At 45.3% G+C, this 20,767-nt stretch overlaps 1 protein-coding gene across 2 annotated transcripts; it reads left to right on the top strand.

Annotated features, from left to right (window-relative positions):
* The first annotated feature begins 5,075 nt into the window (after window positions 1-5,075).
* Window positions 5,076-20,201, top strand: TAGLN3 (transgelin 3). Of its 2 annotated transcripts, XM_003935472.4 has the most exons (5): window positions 5,076-5,306; window positions 5,442-5,794; window positions 6,972-7,146; window positions 17,875-17,977; window positions 19,740-20,201. In XM_003935472.4, the coding sequence occupies exons 2-5, from the start codon at window positions 5,615-5,617 to the stop codon at window positions 19,879-19,881; spliced, it is 600 nt and encodes a 199-aa protein (XP_003935521.1). In that variant the 5' UTR covers window positions 5,076-5,306; window positions 5,442-5,614; the 3' UTR covers window positions 19,882-20,201. The 2 variants fall into 2 exon arrangements, with proteins under 2 accessions (XP_003935521.1, XP_010344303.1); XM_010346001.3 differs by having other exon boundaries at window positions 5,076-5,794.
* Window positions 20,202-20,767: the final 566 nt, after the last annotated feature.

Here is a 20,767-nt window from a genome sequence, read left to right as displayed (position 1 = left end):
GAGATGAGCTTTGTTTTTAATTCTAGCTCATCGTTTACTACTTCTGTAACTGAAGCAACTGACCTCGCTGAGTCTCAGCCTCTTCTGTAAAATGACGTAAACCTAGATAATAGGGTTTAAGGTCTAAATAAGCACAACACGTTGGGAACAATGACACAGTAGGCACTATCTTTTTGCACACAGTCTAGTCGGGGACTGAAGACACAATCCATGAAGGCATAGAAAGGGAAGTGGGTAGGGCTTCTGAAGCTGAGCTCTGGGTTTGACCATCCCGACCACAAGATCCCAAATAGGAATGTTTGATGGTGTTCTTTCAAATGCTAATAGTTTAAAACAGAAAAAGAGAGGGAAACTTTATGATCTAAAGATAGGAAAATCTTTTAAAAGTTAATCTAGCTTTGCAGAAGTTAACATGACAGATTCCAAATGAGTTCGCATCCATGAGATTTAGTGTATTTTAGTGCACTATTACTTGTTTTTTCTAGTTTTTCCCAAAGCTCCTTTCCGAAACCATTTCATGCCATGTATTCAGTGACGTGTAAAATGCATGAATAGCTGGCAGCCCTTCAGTGCCTTTGCCTCTGGAACTTAGTCATTATTTAAAAAGTGACAATAGACCCCTCTAAATCCCAGCATCCACAACAGAAAGGGATGAGGTTAAATATCATTTGAAAGGAAGGCTAAGTGAAGCCACGTAATATATTTTGCTTTTGCTACATCTGTTGATATTAGAGGCATTTCCATATACAAATCTAAACAGTATACCATTCTCCAAACAACCAATAGAAAAATCTCTGGAGGAGTAGAAGAAAAAAGCTCTGGGCAACGCTGAGTTTTATAAAGTACGGAGATAGGAAACTGAAAGAATTACTTGCCATGTAACTATTCCCAGGATAGTCCCTAAATTAAATATGTCAAATACTCATTAAATTTGGAATAGTTTTAAAAAAAATCTAAAGCATTCTTATGTTCTGGGGTTGAGGAAAAAGTGGGTGGAATTTCCATATACCTTTTTAAGATCCTCTCTCAATGCAGATCTCAAGTACATTCTTAGTTTAGAAACAATCATGTAGTATGTGTAATGGTTGGATAAAAAAATGGAATGCTTTGGTGTATTTGGAGAATATACCTAGAAAATTTCGAGCAATTTTTTTTTAACCAAATGTATCTTTTGGGGAAAATATACTTTCCCATTTCGTCTTCCCTTTTTCCTGGGCTTTCCGGGTTTTGCAGCTAGATAAGCATCTACTAAAGAAGAATCTCAAAGGTCAGTTTCTCCGTACTCATCCCCGTCTCTTTTTCAGGAAGCTTGTTGCTAGGTCCCCTGGACTCTCTTGTCAACAGTAATCTCTCTATGCCTTTTTGATACTACTTACTGCCTTGAAATTCTCAGCTTATATCCTAGCTTCCTTCTCTCAAAGGACGACTGAGCTCAGGAACTTTATTTTGAGATTGTTTGTCCTCAGGCATCTCTGACATGCAATATCAACTCCTTTACTGGCTCCTTTTCCTTGCCCACCTTATAATGTTGATATTTCTTGAGTTCTGGCCTTGACAGTCTTCTCTTGCTACTTACTCACCTTGAGCAACATCATCATGTTCATGGTTTAAACTACTACCTGCATGCAGGTGACTCAAGTACATACCTACAGTCTAGACTCTCTTGAGCTCCAGACCCATAAAACCAACTGCTTAATGAACTGGGGTGGAACATGGGCTTCCCAAATGCAGTAAATCCAAACCTTATTATCTTTTCCACTTTATGTATCTTCCCACCTTCGAGTCCTCTTAAAATAAATGGCGCCACCATTGCTTCTGTTATACAAGTCAAACTTGTGAGTCATTCTGACTGTCTCCTTTTCATTCACCCAAATCAGATTGATCATTCTCTTTCTCTATGAAAAAGCTGAAAATCTTACATGATACATGAGTTCATGCAAGGCTGGTTTAACAATCAAAAGCCAGTTCAGAAAGCCAGTTTAAGAAGTGGCTTTTGGTGGTAAGGTGGAGCCCTGACTTGTTGTATTTGCTAACATTCACAGCATAAATATTCCTGCTCTGGTTGGTTTCACACTACTTCATGACATCTCTGAATGCAAAGCTGGGAGGAAATGCCCAGTAGCACACCATCACATAGTATTTACACCATATAGAGACAATAAACGCAATTATTCTAAACATAGGTAACAGTAAAATGTAGCAAAATATGTCAGGAAGTGGTCCACTCTGAGTAATTTTTCTTTGTAATATAGTTTAAGAGTAAGTTAATATAACCTACTTGCTAAGAATGACTGAGTTTAATATCTGTCTCTTGAAATTCTTGAAAATTTAACCATAGGCTCTTGCAAACACACCATTTTATGATCTAGAGCCTGCCTGACAACCTCATTTTTCTTTCTATGTTTCTCTTCTCTTTAACCCTATGTTTTATTAATACTGGAAGATTTTTTACCTTAAAGACACTTCTTTTGACAGAAACATTCCCTACCAGTCTTGCCTCACTACATCCACCTGGCAAACACCTACTCATCTTTTAAGAAATAAAATAATCTCGTTTATAAACCTTTCCCCTGATTTCTAAACACCCTCCTCCAGCTATTATTGTACCAACCTGAGTACTTTGTGCATAATTTTAGCATGACATCTGACATTTATTGTTTACGAGTTTAACTTTGTTACTAAACCAAATTGCCATATATCATTTATTTTTGTGTCTCAGGTACATACACAGGGTCTTAAAAAGTTGTTGAAAGGCTGGGCGGGGTGGCTCAAGCCTGTAATCCCAGCACTTTGGGAGGCCGAGGCGGGTGGATCACGAGGTCAAGAGATCGAGACCATCCTGGTCAACATGGTGAAACCCCGTCTCTACTAAAAAATACAAAAAACTAGCTGGGCGTGGTGGCGCGTGCCTGTAATCCCAGCTACTCAGGAGGCTGAGGCAGGAGACTTGCCTGAGCCCAGGAGGCAGAGGCTGCGGTGAGCCGAGATCGCGCCATTGCACTCCAGCCTGGATAACAAGAGCGAAACTCCGTCTCAAAAAAAAAAAAAAAAAAGTTGTTGAAATAATTCATTGTAATACTAGTAGGCACTTAGTAAATGCAGGGTTGAGCTGATTTCCACTGGCACCCCTGAGGGGATCAAGCATTTTTTCTCTGAAGACTTCCTCTGGATTTCTGGACACTTCTATGCCCTGCTGTGGCCCCTCTCTTTGCCATTGTATCCTCTCTAGAACCATGGGCCCACTTAAAGCATACCAGTTACTCTGTTATAATATGTGGGAATCTTTGGATATGAAAGATTTGTAAAACAGTGTTTTAAAGAAGACAGGCAAATGTACATCTTTAGAATTGTTTCAACCTTTGTATATCAAACCAACATCTTCCTTAGAGCCATTCCGGCCACGGAAAAAGTTGCATGCTTTCTGTTTAGGCCTCTGTTCCCTTAGTCTAAGAGGTTAGAACCAGCCTTATGGCTGCTCCTCAAGATGCAAATGCTGACTTCCATAATTCTGCTGTCAATTTCGCTGCTCTAAACTCTTCCTCTAAGCTCCAAGTGTCTGAAGACTGTGCTGCTGTCTTTTGGGCTTCTTCATCTGATGATTCCATGCAGCAACAAGACCTGCCTTAACCAGCCCTTCCCTTGTCTTAAACCTACTGCGCTCCTAATGCTCCTGGTTTTCTGTCTTTCATTGTACTCTCTCCCAGGCCTTCAATGACTGACAGCTAAGTCTTTGTCAGACAAACCACCCACATATCTCCTAAGTAATTAAATATTCTTTAGTCCAGGCACCAGCCGGTAGGAGATTTTTCTCAATACATGCATTATTTGAGGAGTCATTTCCTGCATAGCTTCTAATCAGTTTCCCACAAGGACAAAGATCACCATCCCATGTACCCAGAATTGCTTTATTTAATATGCTTCAGTCAATTTATCAATCCGTTTTCAATGCAAGAATTGTGTTTTATTCCTCCTCAGTCCAGTAGTTGGCATAAACAGTAAAATCTGTTGAATGAAGAAAGGAACCAAGGGGGAAAAAATGTGGGATTTTTCTCATGAAAAACACCCAGAGAATTACACAACAATTGAGACTCGATCTTTACCCAAAAGTGGCTTACAGTTTAGGGGGACAAACTGCCAAGCCCTTTAGCTGTTGTAAGAATTTGGGTCCGACTTAGATCTAATAATTTCTCCCGAGTGCTTGTTTGCTCATGGGAGATATTCAGTTACCGCTGTCAATATGTCCATTGTGCCTTTGGGGTCCTAACTTCAGATGAAGTCCGCATTCTGTCAAAACCTTTCACTCTAAGAAGGCTTAGTCGTTGAGTTTTGTCTAGTTTATAAAACTTGCCGTCGCGGTGGCTCACGCCTGTAATACCAAAACTTTGGTGGATCACCTGAGGTCAGGAGTTCAAGACCAGCTTGACCAACACGGCCAAACCACGTCTCTACTAAACGTACAAAAATTAGCCAGGCGTGGTGGTGCGTGCCTATAATCCCAGCTACTCAGGAGGCTGAGGCAGGAGAATCTCTTGAACTCGGGAGGTGGAGGTTGCAGGGAGCCGACATGGCCCTGCTGCTCTCCAGCCTGGGCAACAGAGCGAGGCTCTATCTAAAAAAAAAAAAAAAATCGTAATAATTATAATCATATTTTATAAAACTTGCCTCTTAGTGTCTTTTGGTTATGAGTAGCATGAAAAAAATATCTCCCTTGAGTAAGTCAAACTGAGGCATAACAGTTTCCCGCTAGGATGGCAGTTTCTGGATTGAAGTAGGGCTGGTAGCTGAACAAGTAATTGACAGCACAGCTCTCAGTCCCTCCCCTCCTGTCCTGCCAGACAGTTGTTACCTCAGGGCAGGGAGAAAGTGGCTTGGCTATTCCCGACAGATGGACAGTCTGTGGAACGGACCCTCCCACCGGCCCTCATCCCCTCGTGCAGCTGTTGGCCTCGAAGACAATCGGCTGGCTTCCCAGAGGAGGGAAAGAATTGCGCGGATGAGAAAGAGGCTCTCAGCGGGAGGGAGGCGGGCGGGCTTGACTGACACTGGAGAGGGCTGGCTTTTTGGAGGGCTCTTAGCAACGGCCCTGGTTTGACCCACCTCGGCCATGAGAAAATCAAATCAGTGTGCCATTCTTCCCAGGCGCGAGGCAGCAGCAGCCGCTGAACATGAAAGGCGGCTTCCTCCCGGCCTGCTAATTACCTGCTCTTCCCGATCTCCTGGTTTCTGCCCTTGCAAAGTGCCACTGAAAAGGGGGAGGAAACGACCGTCACCCATCCCCCTTGCTGCCTGGGGGTTCAGACTTGATTGTGAGTCCGTGCTATACCATCTCGTCTTATTGATAGGCGGGATCGGGGCGGGGGGGATTCCAGCCCCCCTGGACCCGCCGGAGCTTTATTCTAGAGTTACTGGCGCGTGGCTGCGCTTTTCTTTCCCGTTTGTAGGTGAAACCCCATTGGCTTCATTGGCTCCTTGATTTAAACCACGCCCGGCTTTCTGCCTGCTTTGCTGCTGCTGGGCCAGGCTCCCCAGCCACATCCCAGCCCCGTCTGCAGGGAGCCGGAGGCTGCTGCTGCTATTGTGTGGATGCCGCGTGTGTCCTCTCTTCTTTCCAGAGATGGCTAACAGGGGCCCTAGCTATGGCTTAAGCCGAGAGGTGCAGGAGAAGATCGAGCAGAAGTATGATGCGGACCTGGAGAACAAGCTGGTGGACTGGATCATTCTGCAGTGCGCTGAGGACATTGAGCACCCACCCCCCGGCAGGGCCCATTTTCAGAAATGGTTAATGGACGGGACGGTAAGGCCGGCAGCGATCTCGGTTGCTGGGGTGGTGAGCAGGGAAACCCTCCACGGCCCTTTCTTTGCTTCGTGCTACTGAGGATGCTTTAATGTAAGGCTGCGGGAAGAGCTGCTGTTGCCAAGCTCTGTGCCTCACCGGGAGGGGATGGGATTGCCTTTATTTCTTCAGGGTTGGAAGATTTGGGCTCCATGCACAATTCCCTAGCTAGCTTGAGGGTTCTCCATCCACCCTAGCACCACATCTCCCTTCTGAGTTGTCAGCAAATTCAATGCCTTTTTGATTTTTCTAATGAGAATAGAGATAAATATGTCCCTGTGATTTCCCCAGCCTTCCTGGTGCATCAGCTCTTCTGGGCCATTTCCTTCCTCAGGGGAACGGGTTGGTTACACAGTAAAACAAAGGAGGGGAGAGCGGGACTAGCCACCTCCACATTCCTGTGGGAGCCATGCACCCTGGAGGTGTTCAGTGTCTGTTTATTGAATGGATGGGTTCTCCTGAAACTGAAGGGAGTTCTTATTTGATAACTGATGCTCATGTATGTTTGAGGGTTTGAGGGCCACAGGCTCTGCTGATTCAAACAAGCCCATCCTCTCCTGCAGCCTGTGATTTACTGTTACATAACTGCTATCCAATGCTGCTGCTGGGTTGCCCAGAGCTTGGGTTATGTATGCCTAGGGAAAAGGTACCACGTTCACTTGTTTTCACATTATTAAAATATATGGGATGAGTAAATTGAAGCCTGCTTCTGATTTGCCTTTTGATAGAAGAAATAATATTAGACTCTATCATTTGAGCTCTGCCACCCTCGGGAGCCACTAAGTCATTCCTCCTTTGAAAGTCTGGAATCATGTCCTCCTCACGTCACGTCATTCCCTATCTGTAAACATTCTTTCCCTCACTCTGAAAAAGGAAGGGAGGAACAGGGAAGGAATGGAGTTCCTAGGCTACAGGAATCTCTGTGGTAAGGAGCAGCCCTAGGAATGGGGTCATCTGGGTCTTTGGGGCTTAGTATGCCAGACTGGCTACACAGACCTGAGCCCGCCCCTTCCTAGTGCCCAGGACTTGCTCCTGCCCAAACTGGATGAGCAGTACGGCATTTAAGCAGGGTTCACTTCTCATTCTTGGCTTGTAAATACAAAAGGAAACATTGATTGTCTCTCCCCTCCCGCTTCAGGTCCTGTGCAAGCTGATAAACAGTTTATACCCACCAGGACAAGAGCCCATACCCAAGATCTCAGAGTCAAAGATGGCTTTTAAGCAGATGGAGCAAATCTCCCAGTTTCTAAAAGCTGCGGAGACCTATGGTGTCAGAACCACTGACATTTTTCAGACGGTGGATCTATGGGAAGGTAAACAGCCCCCCTGCCTTTGGGATTGTTCTTTTCTTCTTCTCTCCTTTGCCCCATCTCCTGGTGAAAACTGCTCACCGTGTTCTTCCCTGTGCCTGCTGATGTGTGTGTAAGACATTCTCAGCTGTTCTCCTGGCAGTACTGTTAGCCTTCCCCATTGTTATGTTCTAGTAAAAGGAGGCACTCTCTTCTAAGGCAACACACACCCTGAGGACACACCAGGGATCTCAGCAAACTAATCAAAACAGACGCCTCAAGCCAGAGGAAGCTAATGGTGACATACATGCCTTTTATTCCTGTTACTCCTCCCATAACAAATCACAGAGGAGGGAGGCAGGGGGCCAGTGTGCTTCTCACTCAACTGCAGCTTATACACAAAGCCATCTATTTTGTCAATCTGAGAAACAGATAGCACTCCAACCTTTTATTAGCCCAGTGTCTGGGTGCTTGGTGACTGTGCCTTCCGGATATGCGTTCTGCTCACAGTGTGACAGGTGCTTTTTTTCCTTCACATTTGTGAACTGACTTGGTGAGGAAATCTTACAAAAGCATAAAAATCAAGTCACACTCCTGGACGTATTTAATAATCCGCTATTACGGGGGATATGATGTGAATGGAGGGAATTTGGGACCCGTGGTCATGGTGTAGTTAGTGTCCCCTTTAGCGAAACTGTGCATACCCAACCATGTGACTGTGCTCCTTCTCCACTAGGCCTGCCTGAGGCACCAAGCGATACCAACTAGTCAGAGCAGGACTGTCAGATTGACTCTGCTCTCACAAGGCCTTTGTCACTGGATGTCATTAGTGGCCCAACCAACAGGATCCCCAGGGCAGTGACCCAAATGGCTCTGCTGACAGTGAGAAAGGGGTAGCTTTCCCCTGATGAAGAGACATGGTATTTTAATGGGTATTCAGATGATGACTGAAATAGATTTCTAGCAGAGGACCATTCTACTACTCACCACACTATGATTTATAAAGAAACTATTGCCTCCTGAATGCTTGCCGTCATGCAAAGAGCTGGCATTGCATGTTTCCCTCATAGGTGAGTAGTTAAAATCCTAAGATGCCAGTGAGTTTCCCTTGCGGTTTGCCATCATTTAGAAACTCGGGTATTCAAAACTGCAGGCCAAGCCAGGCTCTGGCACTTGCTGCTGACCCTCCAAATTCTCACGTAATTTCACAGTTGAGATTTGATCCCTGCTTCCTAGATCAAAACTGTGATGATCTTCTCTAGCTAATACAGATAGCTACTGCTCATTGATGTTTTCCTATGCACTAGGCACTGTACAAGTGCTTTACTGCATAATGCCAATCAATTCTGCTAACAATCCTATGAGGTAAATGTTTTTTAATTTCCCCGTTTCACAGGTGATGAAACTGAAGCTTGCCCATGGTTACTTGTGTCCATGAGATCTCAGGGCTAGAACCCAAACCTGGGCTCTCTGACAGCAAAGAATAGAGCCTTAACTTGTCTGCCAACCCGTCCTTGGGCCAAAAGGCTTAGTTTCCTTCACCTACACCATGAGTGTGCTGTTGAGTCATAATGGTGACTAGCTGATGAGGATGGGGTGGGGGGGAGGAGGTGAGGAGGAGGAGGAGGAGGAACATGATTCAGGGCTGTGTGGGACAGAAGGATAGGAGAGTCAGTGTGAATGGAAGGGACCTGGTGAGTCTCCCCCACCCAGTGCAGGAAGTACAGAGGAGGAGGAAGCCAGGAGGTCTGTGGGAGGTGAGGATTCTGAGAGCTTTCCTGTCTTCGTGCTACTGAGATGCTTTACTTGCCTCTCCCTCTCTTTACAAAGAACGCAAAGGTAAACTTTACTCCTGAGAGGTGCTCACAGCAAGTGTGGAGGAGTGTAGGGAGAAATGCTCCCTGATGTAGAGAGTCGGAGGAGGTCTACACCACCTGCCCGAGACGTGTGTGTTAGACTCCTCTAAAGGAAGAGGGAGGCCTGGAGGGATGAGTGTGACTGTGGTCACCTGCGCCAGGGCCATGGACCACTCAGCTCCAGGGGAACAAGACAGACTCTGAGAGTCCCAACCCTAGGGTAGAAAAATGGAGCTTTAAAGGAAATCAGGAAGGAGGTCCACTCCAAGGGCACTGGGACTGACAGGTAGCAGGAACAACTGTAGATCGGCTATGCAATAGGAAAGCAGGTGCTTAGGAGTTTTCCAAATAGCCCCTAGAGGCCCCAGGGCCTGGTGGCCCCCTCCAACTGAGGAATGAAGCCCAGGGAGATTTGTTACAGGTTGGAGGGGATATCTGATATTCCCTAGGGTCATTGAGGCTTAAGCCAATTCTGGTCAGTGTACAATAGGGCCGGAGGTGGAAAAGTGGATTGCTTCGAGCAGAGAAGCAGGAAGAGGGAGGGGAAGGCTGGCAGCATTGCAGAGCAGTGTGAGCAAGCGAGGCTGGGGTCCTTTCTGCAAGAGCTGGTTGTCGTTCATGTGTTTTGGCACAAGTAAGCTGGAATCAAAGGGAGGCTGCGGGGCAGGGCTGGCACGTGTTTATGTGTCTATGTGCACGTGACGGGCTACATGTTTGTGCATACAGCTATCGGACTAGCTGTTTGCTTAGCTTAGTCTCACATTCACCCTACTATTCTCCACCTCGACTGTGGTTTCAATGCTGTCCTCACATATCAACTTAGATTAATTCCAGATTCTCTGCAACTTGGTTGTGGCATCTGTGGCCACTGTGGCTCCAGCCCTCCTTGCCTAGGAGCTTCTTTTTCTCCTCTGCAGGTATTTTATGCCCAACAGCTCTCAGTTTCCCATCTTCCCCACTCAGTGTCTTCTCCCGGGTAGGGCTCTGCTTGCCCACAGCTGCTGTGACTCTCCAGGCTTCCTGGATGTTGCACACCAATAAATCTGAAAGAGCCCAGGCTTGCCAAATGCCTTCTTGTTTAGGCTTCAATCACGTCAATAGACTGAGCCCCCAGCTGTACCATTATCCTTAATCCCTCTCTAGGTGAAATACTTAAATAGACTTCAGGGTAATTGGAATACAATATTCAAGACTTTAAAAAGAAACTCAAAGCTAAATGGTCCAGAAGAACAACACAATCACAGGGACATTATAGACAAAGCTACTGAAGTCCCCGTAGAGGGGAGCTGGGGTCACCACCTGCTTTCAGTGACGGAGAAGAAGTAAGGTGGCTTAGAGGAATGGAAGGGACCTGGGAAGTCATTCTCTTGGATAACAGAAGGTGAATGGCCTGGCAGATTACTTTTGGATTTGCCCTGGGTGCCCCGGAAAGGGCAGGGTGAGGCCATCTCAGCTGCTTGTGGGTCAGAAGAAGGTACACTGCAGGTAAGACTTCAGCATCTTTCCTGTGGGTAGAAAGTGGGAAAGGGAAAAAAGGTGGAGCAAGAAAGGGAGGGGTGTGTGTAAGAGAGAGAACATATTACAGCAAGTGTGTATGCTGATCTAGTATCGGGACAGAAAGACTGCAATGCAAGCTTTTCCTGGAAGGTATTACAAGAGAGTGCAGGCTCCTGAGGCAGAAATTAGACTGCCTGGCCAAACCTGTGCTCTACCACTTATCAACTCACTTCTCTAAGCCTCAATATTCTCGGTTGTAAAGTGGGGATCATCATATTTCTTTCATAGGGTTGATATGGGGAGTAAATGAGATGGTTCATTGGAAGTGCTTAGCATGGTTCATGACAATAGTAGAGGATAATAAAAGTTGGAAATGTAGAAATTATTATTGCCATTGGCTTATCTTTTCTAAGATTAACAGAAAATGAGGGAGGCGAGAGTAAGTCTGGAAAGACACACATTCTGTCTTGGAACAAATGGACTTAATGGCCACAGACAGGAGCTGATAAGGTTGCCTGGATGACCCTTGCCCTCTCTGACAGCTGAGGAGCTTTTACCTCATCAGCTGTTCTCTGATACAAACGACCAGGCGTTAGGGGTCACTTTATTGACTTTTTTCCACTTTGTGGTCGTCACCTCTTGATGTCGTTCCCCATAATTTATTGCTTCCAGACCCAGAAGACCCCACTACACTGGAAAGAGCATGAGTTTTGGAGTCAGTTAGATGGGATGAAATCTCTTTCGTTACATACTAACTGTGTGACCTTGTTTAAGTTGCTTAGTTTCTCAGAGCCTCGGTTCCCTTCTTGGTAAAAAGTTCTAATGCCTCTCTTTTGTAGAATTTTTGTAAGGATTAACTAAGAAGCTAGCACAGTGCCTAGACACCTAACAGCTGTTGGCTTTTCCCCCACACTATTAATCATTCAGCAACTGATCTTTTTGATTCATTCATATAAGCACTTGATGAGCATGAAACTTACAGAATTCTAGAATGTCAGAGCAGGCAAGACTCACAGATGAATCAGTCTCATTGCTCTTATTAGTAATCCTACTGATAAGGATCCTGGTGACACACATGGCGATGATGTGCCTGTTTCCCTCTCTTGGTGGTTTACATTGGAAGTGCCTGGAGGTTCAGATATATTCTCTGGGAAGGCGTCACTTTATGTGTCATTCCTCAACAGCAAGAGTGAAGAGATATTTCACACAGCATGAGTGATATTTGGGATACTGGAAGTAAGTTAGCTGTAATGACTTGAGACATCACGAGTGTCTGCTGCTTGAAGCCTCATTTTCTGTCAGAACAGCCTTCACTGCATTTATTTCAAGTGGCTGCTAACGATCGTATTTGGTGGGTAATTTTCCTTTAGCAATGGCTCTCTAATGCCAGCATGCATCAGAATCACTAGGTAGGCTCATTAAAGCACAGACTGCTAGGCCCCAACAGCAGAGTTTCTGAGATATTAGGTCTGAGGTGAGGCCAAGAATTTGTATTTCTTACCAATTCACAGGCCATACTAATTTTGCTGGTCTGGGAACCCCACTTTAAGAATCAACACCCACAGCAGTGGGAGCCAGGGAGGCAAGCAATAAACATTTATAAAATCCACAGAGCAAACTCAACCTCCCCTCTGATCTGATATTTCTCCCTTGACTGTTGCAAGATTTTCATCTACCTTCAGTGGAGAATTGGAAGCTAGGCCCAAGTTACTATTCAAGGAAATAAGACATGGTTTCATATTTACTTTCTCTGTAAATCCAAGAAAGATGGAAAAAGCCAGTGTTCTACGAGTTACAAGGCTGAGTCAAGACTTATATCAAACAGAAGTATAATAGCTCTGAGACAAAGAACTCTGACTGCAAGACTGATTTTTGCATTAAAAGTAGAAATAGAAGGTAGAGATTGTCCAATCCAAGTTCACACACCCAGATGACTTCTCTTTTACCTTTTTTCTTTGTCTTTATCCTTTTCATTTATTTTTTCTCAGCAAAGACATACATAAGATATCTTGGAAGTAATAAAGAATTTAAGAGAACAAAATCCTTGTTGAAGTATCTTTATGGTAATAGCACTTAAACTTTGTTAGCATTAAAAATTCCTGGGTTGGGGCCTTCTACCATGCAGAACCTCCAGTCCCACTCTGCAGGAGTTGTAACTTAGGAATGTGGGGTGCAGGATCACACTTGGGATAACATTGCTGTAGGAAATCAGGAGTGCTGTTTTGTCGAGTAAAGCTGTTGGTTGCTAGTTGAGGCTCTCGCTGAAAAGGATTGCCAGGTGAAACAGAGAAAGCTACCATGCCATCAGCTCTTTTGTTGTTTAAGACTAATATTTTCAAGCAGTTTTAGGGCCATAGCAAAATTGAGAGGAAGGTACAGGTATTTTCCATATGCCTTCTCTCCCTGCAAATGCACAGCCTTCCTTATTATCAACATCCTCTACGAGAGTAGCACATGTTGCAAGTAATTAACCTATATTGGCACATCATTATCACCCAAAGTACATAGTTCACTCTTGCTGTTATACATTCTATGCATTTGGGCAAATGTATAATGACACATATTCAGCATTGCAGTATCATATCAAGTACTGCCCTAAAAATCCCCTGTGCTTTGCCTTTTCATTCCTCCCTGGCAACCACTGATCTTTTTACTGTCTCAAGAGTTTTGCCTTTTCCAGTATGTCATAAAGTGGGAATCTTACAGTATGTGTGCTTTTCAGATTCTACCAGCTCTTAGATCGCCAGACTCTATCTCATTTCTGCTGTCCCTGCATCCAGAAAATTCCAGACATTTAGTTGATGCTTCTGTGAGGAACGTTTTTCTTTCTCGGAAGAATGGCCTGGAGCAGTGGCTTTCAAGCTTACTTGAGGAGCCCCAGGAATCTACCAAAGCATCCAGGGTGGTTGTCAGGGAGCAAAGCCGTTCCAAGCTGGAGGGCTCTGGGCTGACTTCCAACTTGGAGCAGAGCTCTTCTAATTATTGGTTTTACTTCTGACTCTGTGGAAGATATCGCTGACGAAAGGAGTTATTGCTTAACAAATATCATTTAGTACTTACCACATGGCAGACATGGGGATGTTTTTAAACACTGAAAACCAAAGCTTCAGAGTAGGATCTAACTGTCCATCTGGCTGCCTCAGAATCATCTTAGGAGACTGCCCCAGAATCTGAATATTGTTTCTTGGGTAATCCTTAGGATCAGTTTAGTTTGCAAATCACCAGGCAACACCCATGACTCTCAAACTTGCCTGAAGATATGAATCACCTGGGAAGCTTATTAAAAATATGGACTCCCAGAACTTGCCAAATCATTCTCTCAGGAGAATGACCTCAAAATGCATATTTTAAAAGAGATGCCCCCCAACTCCCATAAATAAACCAAGAAGCTTAGGAAACCCTACTCTGAAGCAGGCTGTGCGTGGCTATCTTTTATACTTGCACAATTTTGAAGGCTTTGTCACCAAGCAGATATGACACTTGGTAGTGATATGACTAGTTTAGCTTCCCTTATTTTTAAATTTATTTCATTTATCTTATTGTTATTTAGAGACAGCGGTTCCCTCTGTTGCCCAGGCTGGAATGCAGTGGTGCAATCACAGGTCATTGCAGTCTGAAATTACTGAGTTCAAGCAGTCCTCTTGCCTCAGCCTCCCAAAATGTTGAAATGACCGGTGTGAGCCGCTGTGCCCACCCTTTTGTTGTTTGAGACTCAGTGCACATCACAGAGCTTTTTAACCTCAGTGCTCCTTTATGCACTGAAACTTTTGACCCCCAGTTGCAGAAATCAGCTTCCACAAGTGGCCCTTACTCCTGTGTGCCACTCTCATCCAACGGTACTTGATCTGGGCTTCTGAACTGGCAATGCAAGAGAGGGAAGGCTAGAAAAAGGCCATCTTCCCATCTTGTCAGACCAAGAGTGCTGGAATTACTCACAAAAAAATCTCTATTAGGAAACATAACCAGAAAATGAGCCAGATGTGAACTGGTTACATGAGGCAGATTTCTGGTCATAACGTTATTTAGAATCTTGGCAATCGTTAACTTAGTGTTCTAGTCCATTTTTGTTGCTTTAAAATAATATTTGAGACTGGCCAATTTATAAAAAGGTTTATCTGGGCTCATGGTTCTGCAGACTGTACAGGAAGTGTGGTGCTGGCACTTGCTTCTGGTAAGGGCCTCAAGAAGCTTATAATCAGGGTGGAAGGTGAAGCCAGCATGTCACATGGTGAGAGAGGGAGCCAGGGACAGAAGGTAAAGGTGCCAGGCTCTTAAACAGCCAGACCTTGTGTGAATGCATATGTAAGAACTCACGCAGTACTACGAGGTCAGCACCAAGCCATTCATGAGGGATCTGCCCTCATGACCCAAACACCTCCTACTAAACCCACCTCCCACACTGGAGGTCACATTTCAACATGTAATTTGGTGGGGACAAAACATCCAAATGATATCACTCGGTCAGAACATCAGTAGTGAGGCCCTAACTGCTTTTCTTTGCTTCATTCTTGTTTGGATGAAGACATGGAGAGATTATTCCAGACAAAAACACTCCAAGATTTATGGACATTGGAGTTGGTGCCCTTGATTCTAAAGGGCCCCAAATCTGTGCTCCAGGTTTATCCCCCTCAGTGGGTCCCCTCTGGCCTGGCACAAAACAACCATTGTGACCGTTTCAGATCATCCCTGGTCACTGGCTCCTACTACGGAATGTGCTTCCCCATCCAGCCCACAATGGGTCGCCATGGGACATGACAGCGTAGCATGGTGGATTGTTCAAGGGCTTTGCATTCAGACAGGTCTGATCTAGAGCTGGGTTCTGTTCACTGATTGGGCGACTCTGGGCATGATAATTAACCTCTTTGAATTAGTTTTCTCATCCACATATGAGGAGGAATAACCCCAGTTCCATGAGGTTGAGATGACATATACAGTGTCTACCCTATAATTTATATCAAATATCTCCCTTTGGAAAGTTTCTTAAAGAAAAAATTCCAATTTCTTCCTGTCAGATAATGCCTTCTTCCCCAGTGGCTTCTTCCTCCAGCATAATTGCTTTCTTTTCCACTCTCCTGGGATGAGGGTGGAGTTGTGCTGACAGTTCTAGGTTCCCAGATATCTTATCCTAGCCTGCAACTTGGTTCCCTTTGTCCTTTCTGGGTTCATGTAGTAGTCTATGCAAGAAGGACCAACTAAGTGTTGGGAATTTTCTAGGTGCAGGGATACCAGGGATGAGCTAGCTACTTGTGACGGAGTCCGGGTCTATGGTTTAATAAACTCTGCTTCTTCATCCCTTGCTCCAGGGTAGTATCTGTAGCTGAGCTGTTGGGTGTCAGGCCCCACATTTTCCCAGATCCTGGACATACCAGAACAGCTCTTTCCAACTACCAGAAACAGGTATGCAGGGTGCTCTTTGCAAAGAGTGGAGATGAGTGATATACCCTAACCTAAGCCTTCCTGTGCTCAATCATTTCTCTATATTCCCTTTAATAACTCACTGCTTAAGAACAAGCCCTCTTTATCTCTTCACAGAATGAGCCTTCAGAATATCATTACTACACTAATATCTTTTAAAATGTATCCTGTTATATGGTGACAATTACAGAAATGCCTTCTGTAAGAGTCATTCTAACAACCACCTCATTGTTTCTTCTTAGTTCTTTTTTTTTTTTTTTTTTTTTTTTGAGACGGAGTCTTACTCTGTCTCCAGGCTGGAGTGCAGTGGCACAGTCTCGGCTTACTGCAACCTCCACCTCCTGGGTTCAAGCAATTCTTCCGCCTCAGCTTCCCAACTAGCTGGGAATACAGGCACGTGCCACCACGCCCAGCTAATTGTTTTATTTTTAGTAGAGACAGGGTTCCACCATGTTGGTCAGGATGGCCTCGATCTCTTGACCTCGTGATCCGCCTACCTCTGCCTCCCAAAGTGCTGGGATTACAGGCCTGAGCCACCGCGCCTAGCCCTTGGTTCTTAAAATTCCTTGTGCCCTCTCCCTTCTGTCTGCTGCTCAAATACTTCATTCTCCACCACCCCAGATATTCCTTGAGTCTGGGGGACTATCCATTGCCAGCATTTTATCCTTGTGTTCACCGATCAATCCCACAGGGCCTCAGGATTCAGGCAATCACCCTGTGGTTAATGTGCAAGGTGGGGGCAGAGGGGAGAGAGGACAGCTTTCTCTCTCTCCTCTCGGAATAAATGAAGATCCTGAAGTGGACTTCCTCTGAAGGCCTTAATTGTTTATTTTATTACAGTTCATACTCCATTCTCACTTTCCATCTGCCTTTCCCCTGTAATTCTGTATTCCCCAGAGACTGAGCAGCAGCAGCCAGGCCAAAAAGCCGCAGATGGTTCACCAGGTCTAAAGAGAGCCTTAATATTTGCCCTTAACCTTCACAGTTCCCCACCAGGTTAGATGCCGCCTTGCCTGTTAACCCTATGCTTTCTAGCTTTTGTATTCCACCCTGGTGCCTTGCATGGACTTTTGATATGATCCTAAATTGTAGGCTACCCTCACAGTAGCATCTTCTCAGTCTAGGACATGTCAGTCAACTGGAAGGGAAGAAAGGAGAAAGGATGGGAGGAACAGGCTGACTTGTAGGGCCCAGTTGCTTTCTCCACGCGTTAATGGTCACTGGGCTTCTTCGGTAACGGTGCCCCCATCCCACTGTGCAGAGGCCACACCACACATCCCTCTGCCTTGCTCTCCTCTCTGTCACACACAAGCCAGTTATTTATTGTCTCCATTTAGCTCTTTTCAAGCAGCACAAAATAAAGGGCCTATCACTTGTGTCACATTGAGTGCTTTCTGTGTTGATCTGCTGTTCATTTGCCCAGCCTCTGGCCCAAAGAGCAAAGTGAATACTCAATTTGATGCACATGGATGATTTTAGACTCCTTTAACCCAGATACAGTGGAAGAGAGAAGCCACCTGGGGTTTGGCCCAGAATTATTCCATCCAACCAACTTCTCTCCAGTATCCTTTTCTCTTTCTTCTCCTGAGGAAGGTCCTCTTCTGCAGACCACTACACAAGCCCACCCCCATAACCTCCCCTTAACACAGATTATAGAACCCACCAAGGCAAAGTCCTCTATGTCTGAGCTGCCAAGTGTTTGGAATGTTTTATTTATACAGCAACTGTGAATGGATTAGAAACTTGGTATCTCTGGTATGTATCGTATAGAGAATAATTAAGCAGGTTATCTCTTGTTCCTGTCTGAGAAGTTTGGGTATGGTTGTCTTAGGGCCACTTTGGGAGGTGTTTGATAGCACTGCCCCCTTGAATGTGGTCATTCGCAGCCTTCTATCAGAACTTCCCTCCTGGGTGTCCAGCCGTATCCTCCAGCATTCCTTGGCTCCGACACATGCTTGGCTTTAATCTCTTTGTTGGGTTCCAGGGAAGGACATGGCGGCTGTGCAGAGGACCCTGATGGCTTTAGGCAGCGTTGCAGTCACCAAGGATGATGGCTGCTATCGGGGAGAGCCTTCCTGGTTTCACAGGTAAAAGTCTCTTCCTTGTCCCCTGGACCACAAGGTGATTTTAAGGAGAGAGAGGGTCTGAAGCCTTGGAACCCCACGGAGGATTTATGTACAAAGCTCCCAGGACCTAGCACTGCTGGTGCCACAACTGAGTTTCCTAAAGCAGTGAAAGACTGATGCTGCCATCCAGGCCAGTAACCTATCCAGAGCAGACATGGCTGGGCCTTTTCTACCAGACACCTGCATCCTTCAGCTCCACCCAGGTTCCATTTCTTCTGAGGCTCAGCAGGACTGGATGGCCTTTCTTGTCTGAACTTGGTTTGATTATGACTTAAGCCAGCTCTGAGCCTTCTTGCTTGCCTCCCTCCTTCCTTCCCTCCCTCCTTCCCTCCTTTCTTCCCTCTTTTCCTTCCATCTTTCCTTCCTTCCTTCCTTCCTTCCTTCCTTTCTCCCTCCCTCCCTCCCTCCCTCCCTCCCTTCCTTCCCTTTTTGTTTGTGTACTTAATAAAGGGGTAATATGTCCTGTCTATCTGGCACCATCATGGTTACTGTCTATGTTGTCCCAGTATATTTATTAATAGAACCTTCTTTCACTCTCAACGGTGCCCTAGTCTGGATAATAAAGTGTATGGTTATCTCTCAGTAAAGGGCTTTTTCTTAAAGTGATTTTTTTCTTTGGCGGTGGGGTAGGCAGGAAACTTAAACTAGATAACTTAGTTGTAGACGAGTGCTCTGTGGCAAATAATGGATTATTCATTTCCATGATCTTCTTTTCTTCTTGACAGTTATTTTTAAAAAGTTACCAGCTTATGTCATTTCAAAGAATGCTCACCCTGACAACCTCTGAGATACTGGCCATTTGAAGCCCTGGTTTTAGTATCTGTATTATAAGTAAACTACCGTGTTCCACGTGGCTACACAACCACAATTACATCCTATCCGGCTCTTTACCAAAGTTTGCAGACCTCTAATCTAGAGTGAGACATTTCCCCTCATTAACACTTAGGTCCCTCGGCTCTAAAATGGTATATTCATCTTGGCCCTATACAGGGAAAGGGGGAATGGAATTAATGATGTGCTTTGTAAGAAGAGCTGATTTTGGCCGGGTGAAGTGCCTCACGCCTATAATCCCAGCACTTTGGGAGGCCAGGGCAGGCGGATCACAAGGTCAGGAGTTTGAGACCAGCCTGGCCAATATGGTGAAACCCTGTCTCTACTAAAAATACAAAAATTAGCTGGGGATGGTAATGGGTGCCTAAGGCAGGAGAATAACTTGAACCCAGGAAGCAGAGGTTGCATGGAGCTAAGATCACACCATTGCACTTCAGCCTGGGCAACAGAGCAAGACTCTGTCTCAAAAAAAAAAAAAAAGAGTTGATTTTAAATTTCAGAGAAAGAAAGGGTAAGAAGAAGCAAACTTCTTAGAAGCCTGAGATGGCCTAAAGTGGTGGGGGAAGAAGGGAGAGTGGGGAGAAAGAGAAACAAGAAAAGCTGAGAGACAATTCCCCAGAGAGGTAGCCACTGATTCTCCACCCTCTTTGCTGGAAATTCTGGAAAACACCTGGGCTTCTAAAAGATAGGGAGCTCATGCATCATGCTAGGGCCACAACTCAGACTAGGGCCAGAGACAGCTCAGAGTAGGGCCACGGCTCATAACCATGGCTCAGGGTAGGGCCTGCTGATCTGTTTGGGAACCCCCAGGAGAGCCTGTCTAATTGCATATCTTGAAAAGGATTGGGAAACTGTCATAATAACGTTATTCCCTCTCACTTTCCTTGTCCAGGAAAGCTCAGCAGAATCGGAGAGGCTTTTCCGAGGAGCAGCTTCGCCAGGGACAGAACGTAATAGGCCTGCAGATGGGCAGCAACAAGGGAGCCTCCCAAGCGGGCATGACGGGGTACGGGATGCCCAGGCAGATCATGTAGGACACCGCATCCTGCCCCTGCTAGAGAGGACGAACGTTCCCCACCACGGTCGCTATGAAAAAGAAATAGTTAGCCACCTTCTGACCTTCTCCTCTTTCTCAAAGCCTTCTGCCCCTGGTTTTGCAAGTGCTGCATTTCTGCCGAGAATCCACGTTGCCTACTGCTGCCACCTCCTGTTCATTTAGAACTATGCAAAGACTCCGCTTCCCTTTTCCTGAGCTCCTCGGCCCCAAAGTCTGTCTGATTATTTATTTATTTATTTGCCAAAAATTCTCATCTTCAACTTATAGAATGCGCCTAATAAAGTAATTAGTCTTGTGTCTTACAGTGTAAAGTTCATCCTTCGTCTTAGAGACTCCGCAGTCCAGACTGGTTTCTCTTCCATTCAAAGGCCAGAAAGATGGAACGAGACTTAAGCTGCCGCTGAGAAGTATAAGTTAGCTATGAGAAAGGTCTTGCACGATTATTGCGTTTATCTTGGCAATTGGCGTAGAAAGTTGAGGAGTCATTTCGCCCTCTCCGAGAGCCTAGAGCCATGACTTCAAGAACAAAGTCTTTGACCCCCACAAGTTTTTGAGTATGTTGTGCTTACTGTGCTAGACCTGTAGAGGGCACAGGAAAGAGTGAGACGAAGCACTGGTTCTTGAGAAGCTACTGTGTCAATGCCAGGAAGTATCTGTTGAGTGGATGGAAGGAAGAATGAATGGGTGGATGGTTTTGTTGAATGGACAGGTGGATTGATGGCTGAATGAATGAGCAGTTTTCACTTCTCTGGCATTCATCTGCCTCCTACAGATCATACCCTAGGTCTGATGCTGACATTTATGTAGCTTTTTCGTCATCCAGGAGCTATAGACAATGTAGCTTGCGCTCCTAAAGTCATCTA

This window comes from Saimiri boliviensis, chromosome 8 (assembly GCF_048565385.1).
Source record: "Saimiri boliviensis isolate mSaiBol1 chromosome 8, mSaiBol1.pri, whole genome shotgun sequence".
Classification (NCBI taxonomy): Eukaryota; Metazoa; Chordata; class Mammalia; order Primates; family Cebidae; genus Saimiri; species Saimiri boliviensis.
The sequence above is the reverse complement of the archived record's forward strand: the minus strand, read 5'-3'. Positions and strand labels throughout refer to the sequence as shown.

What these genes read in the sequence shown, in the direction of transcription:
- TAGLN3 (XM_003935472.4), top strand. Translation starts at nt 5,615, where the DNA reads ATGGCTAACAGGGGCCCTAGCTATGGCTTAAGCCGAGAGGTGCAGGAG. An exon ending in AATGGTTAATGGACGGGACG is followed by an intron (nt 5,795 to 6,971) that starts GTAAGGCCGGCA and finishes CTCCCGCTTCAG; the next exon opens with GTCCTGTGCAAGCTGATAAA. An exon ending in GAGCCTTCCTGGTTTCACAG is followed by an intron (nt 17,978 to 19,739) that starts GTAAAAGTCTCT and finishes TTCCTTGTCCAG; the next exon opens with GAAAGCTCAGCAGAATCGGA.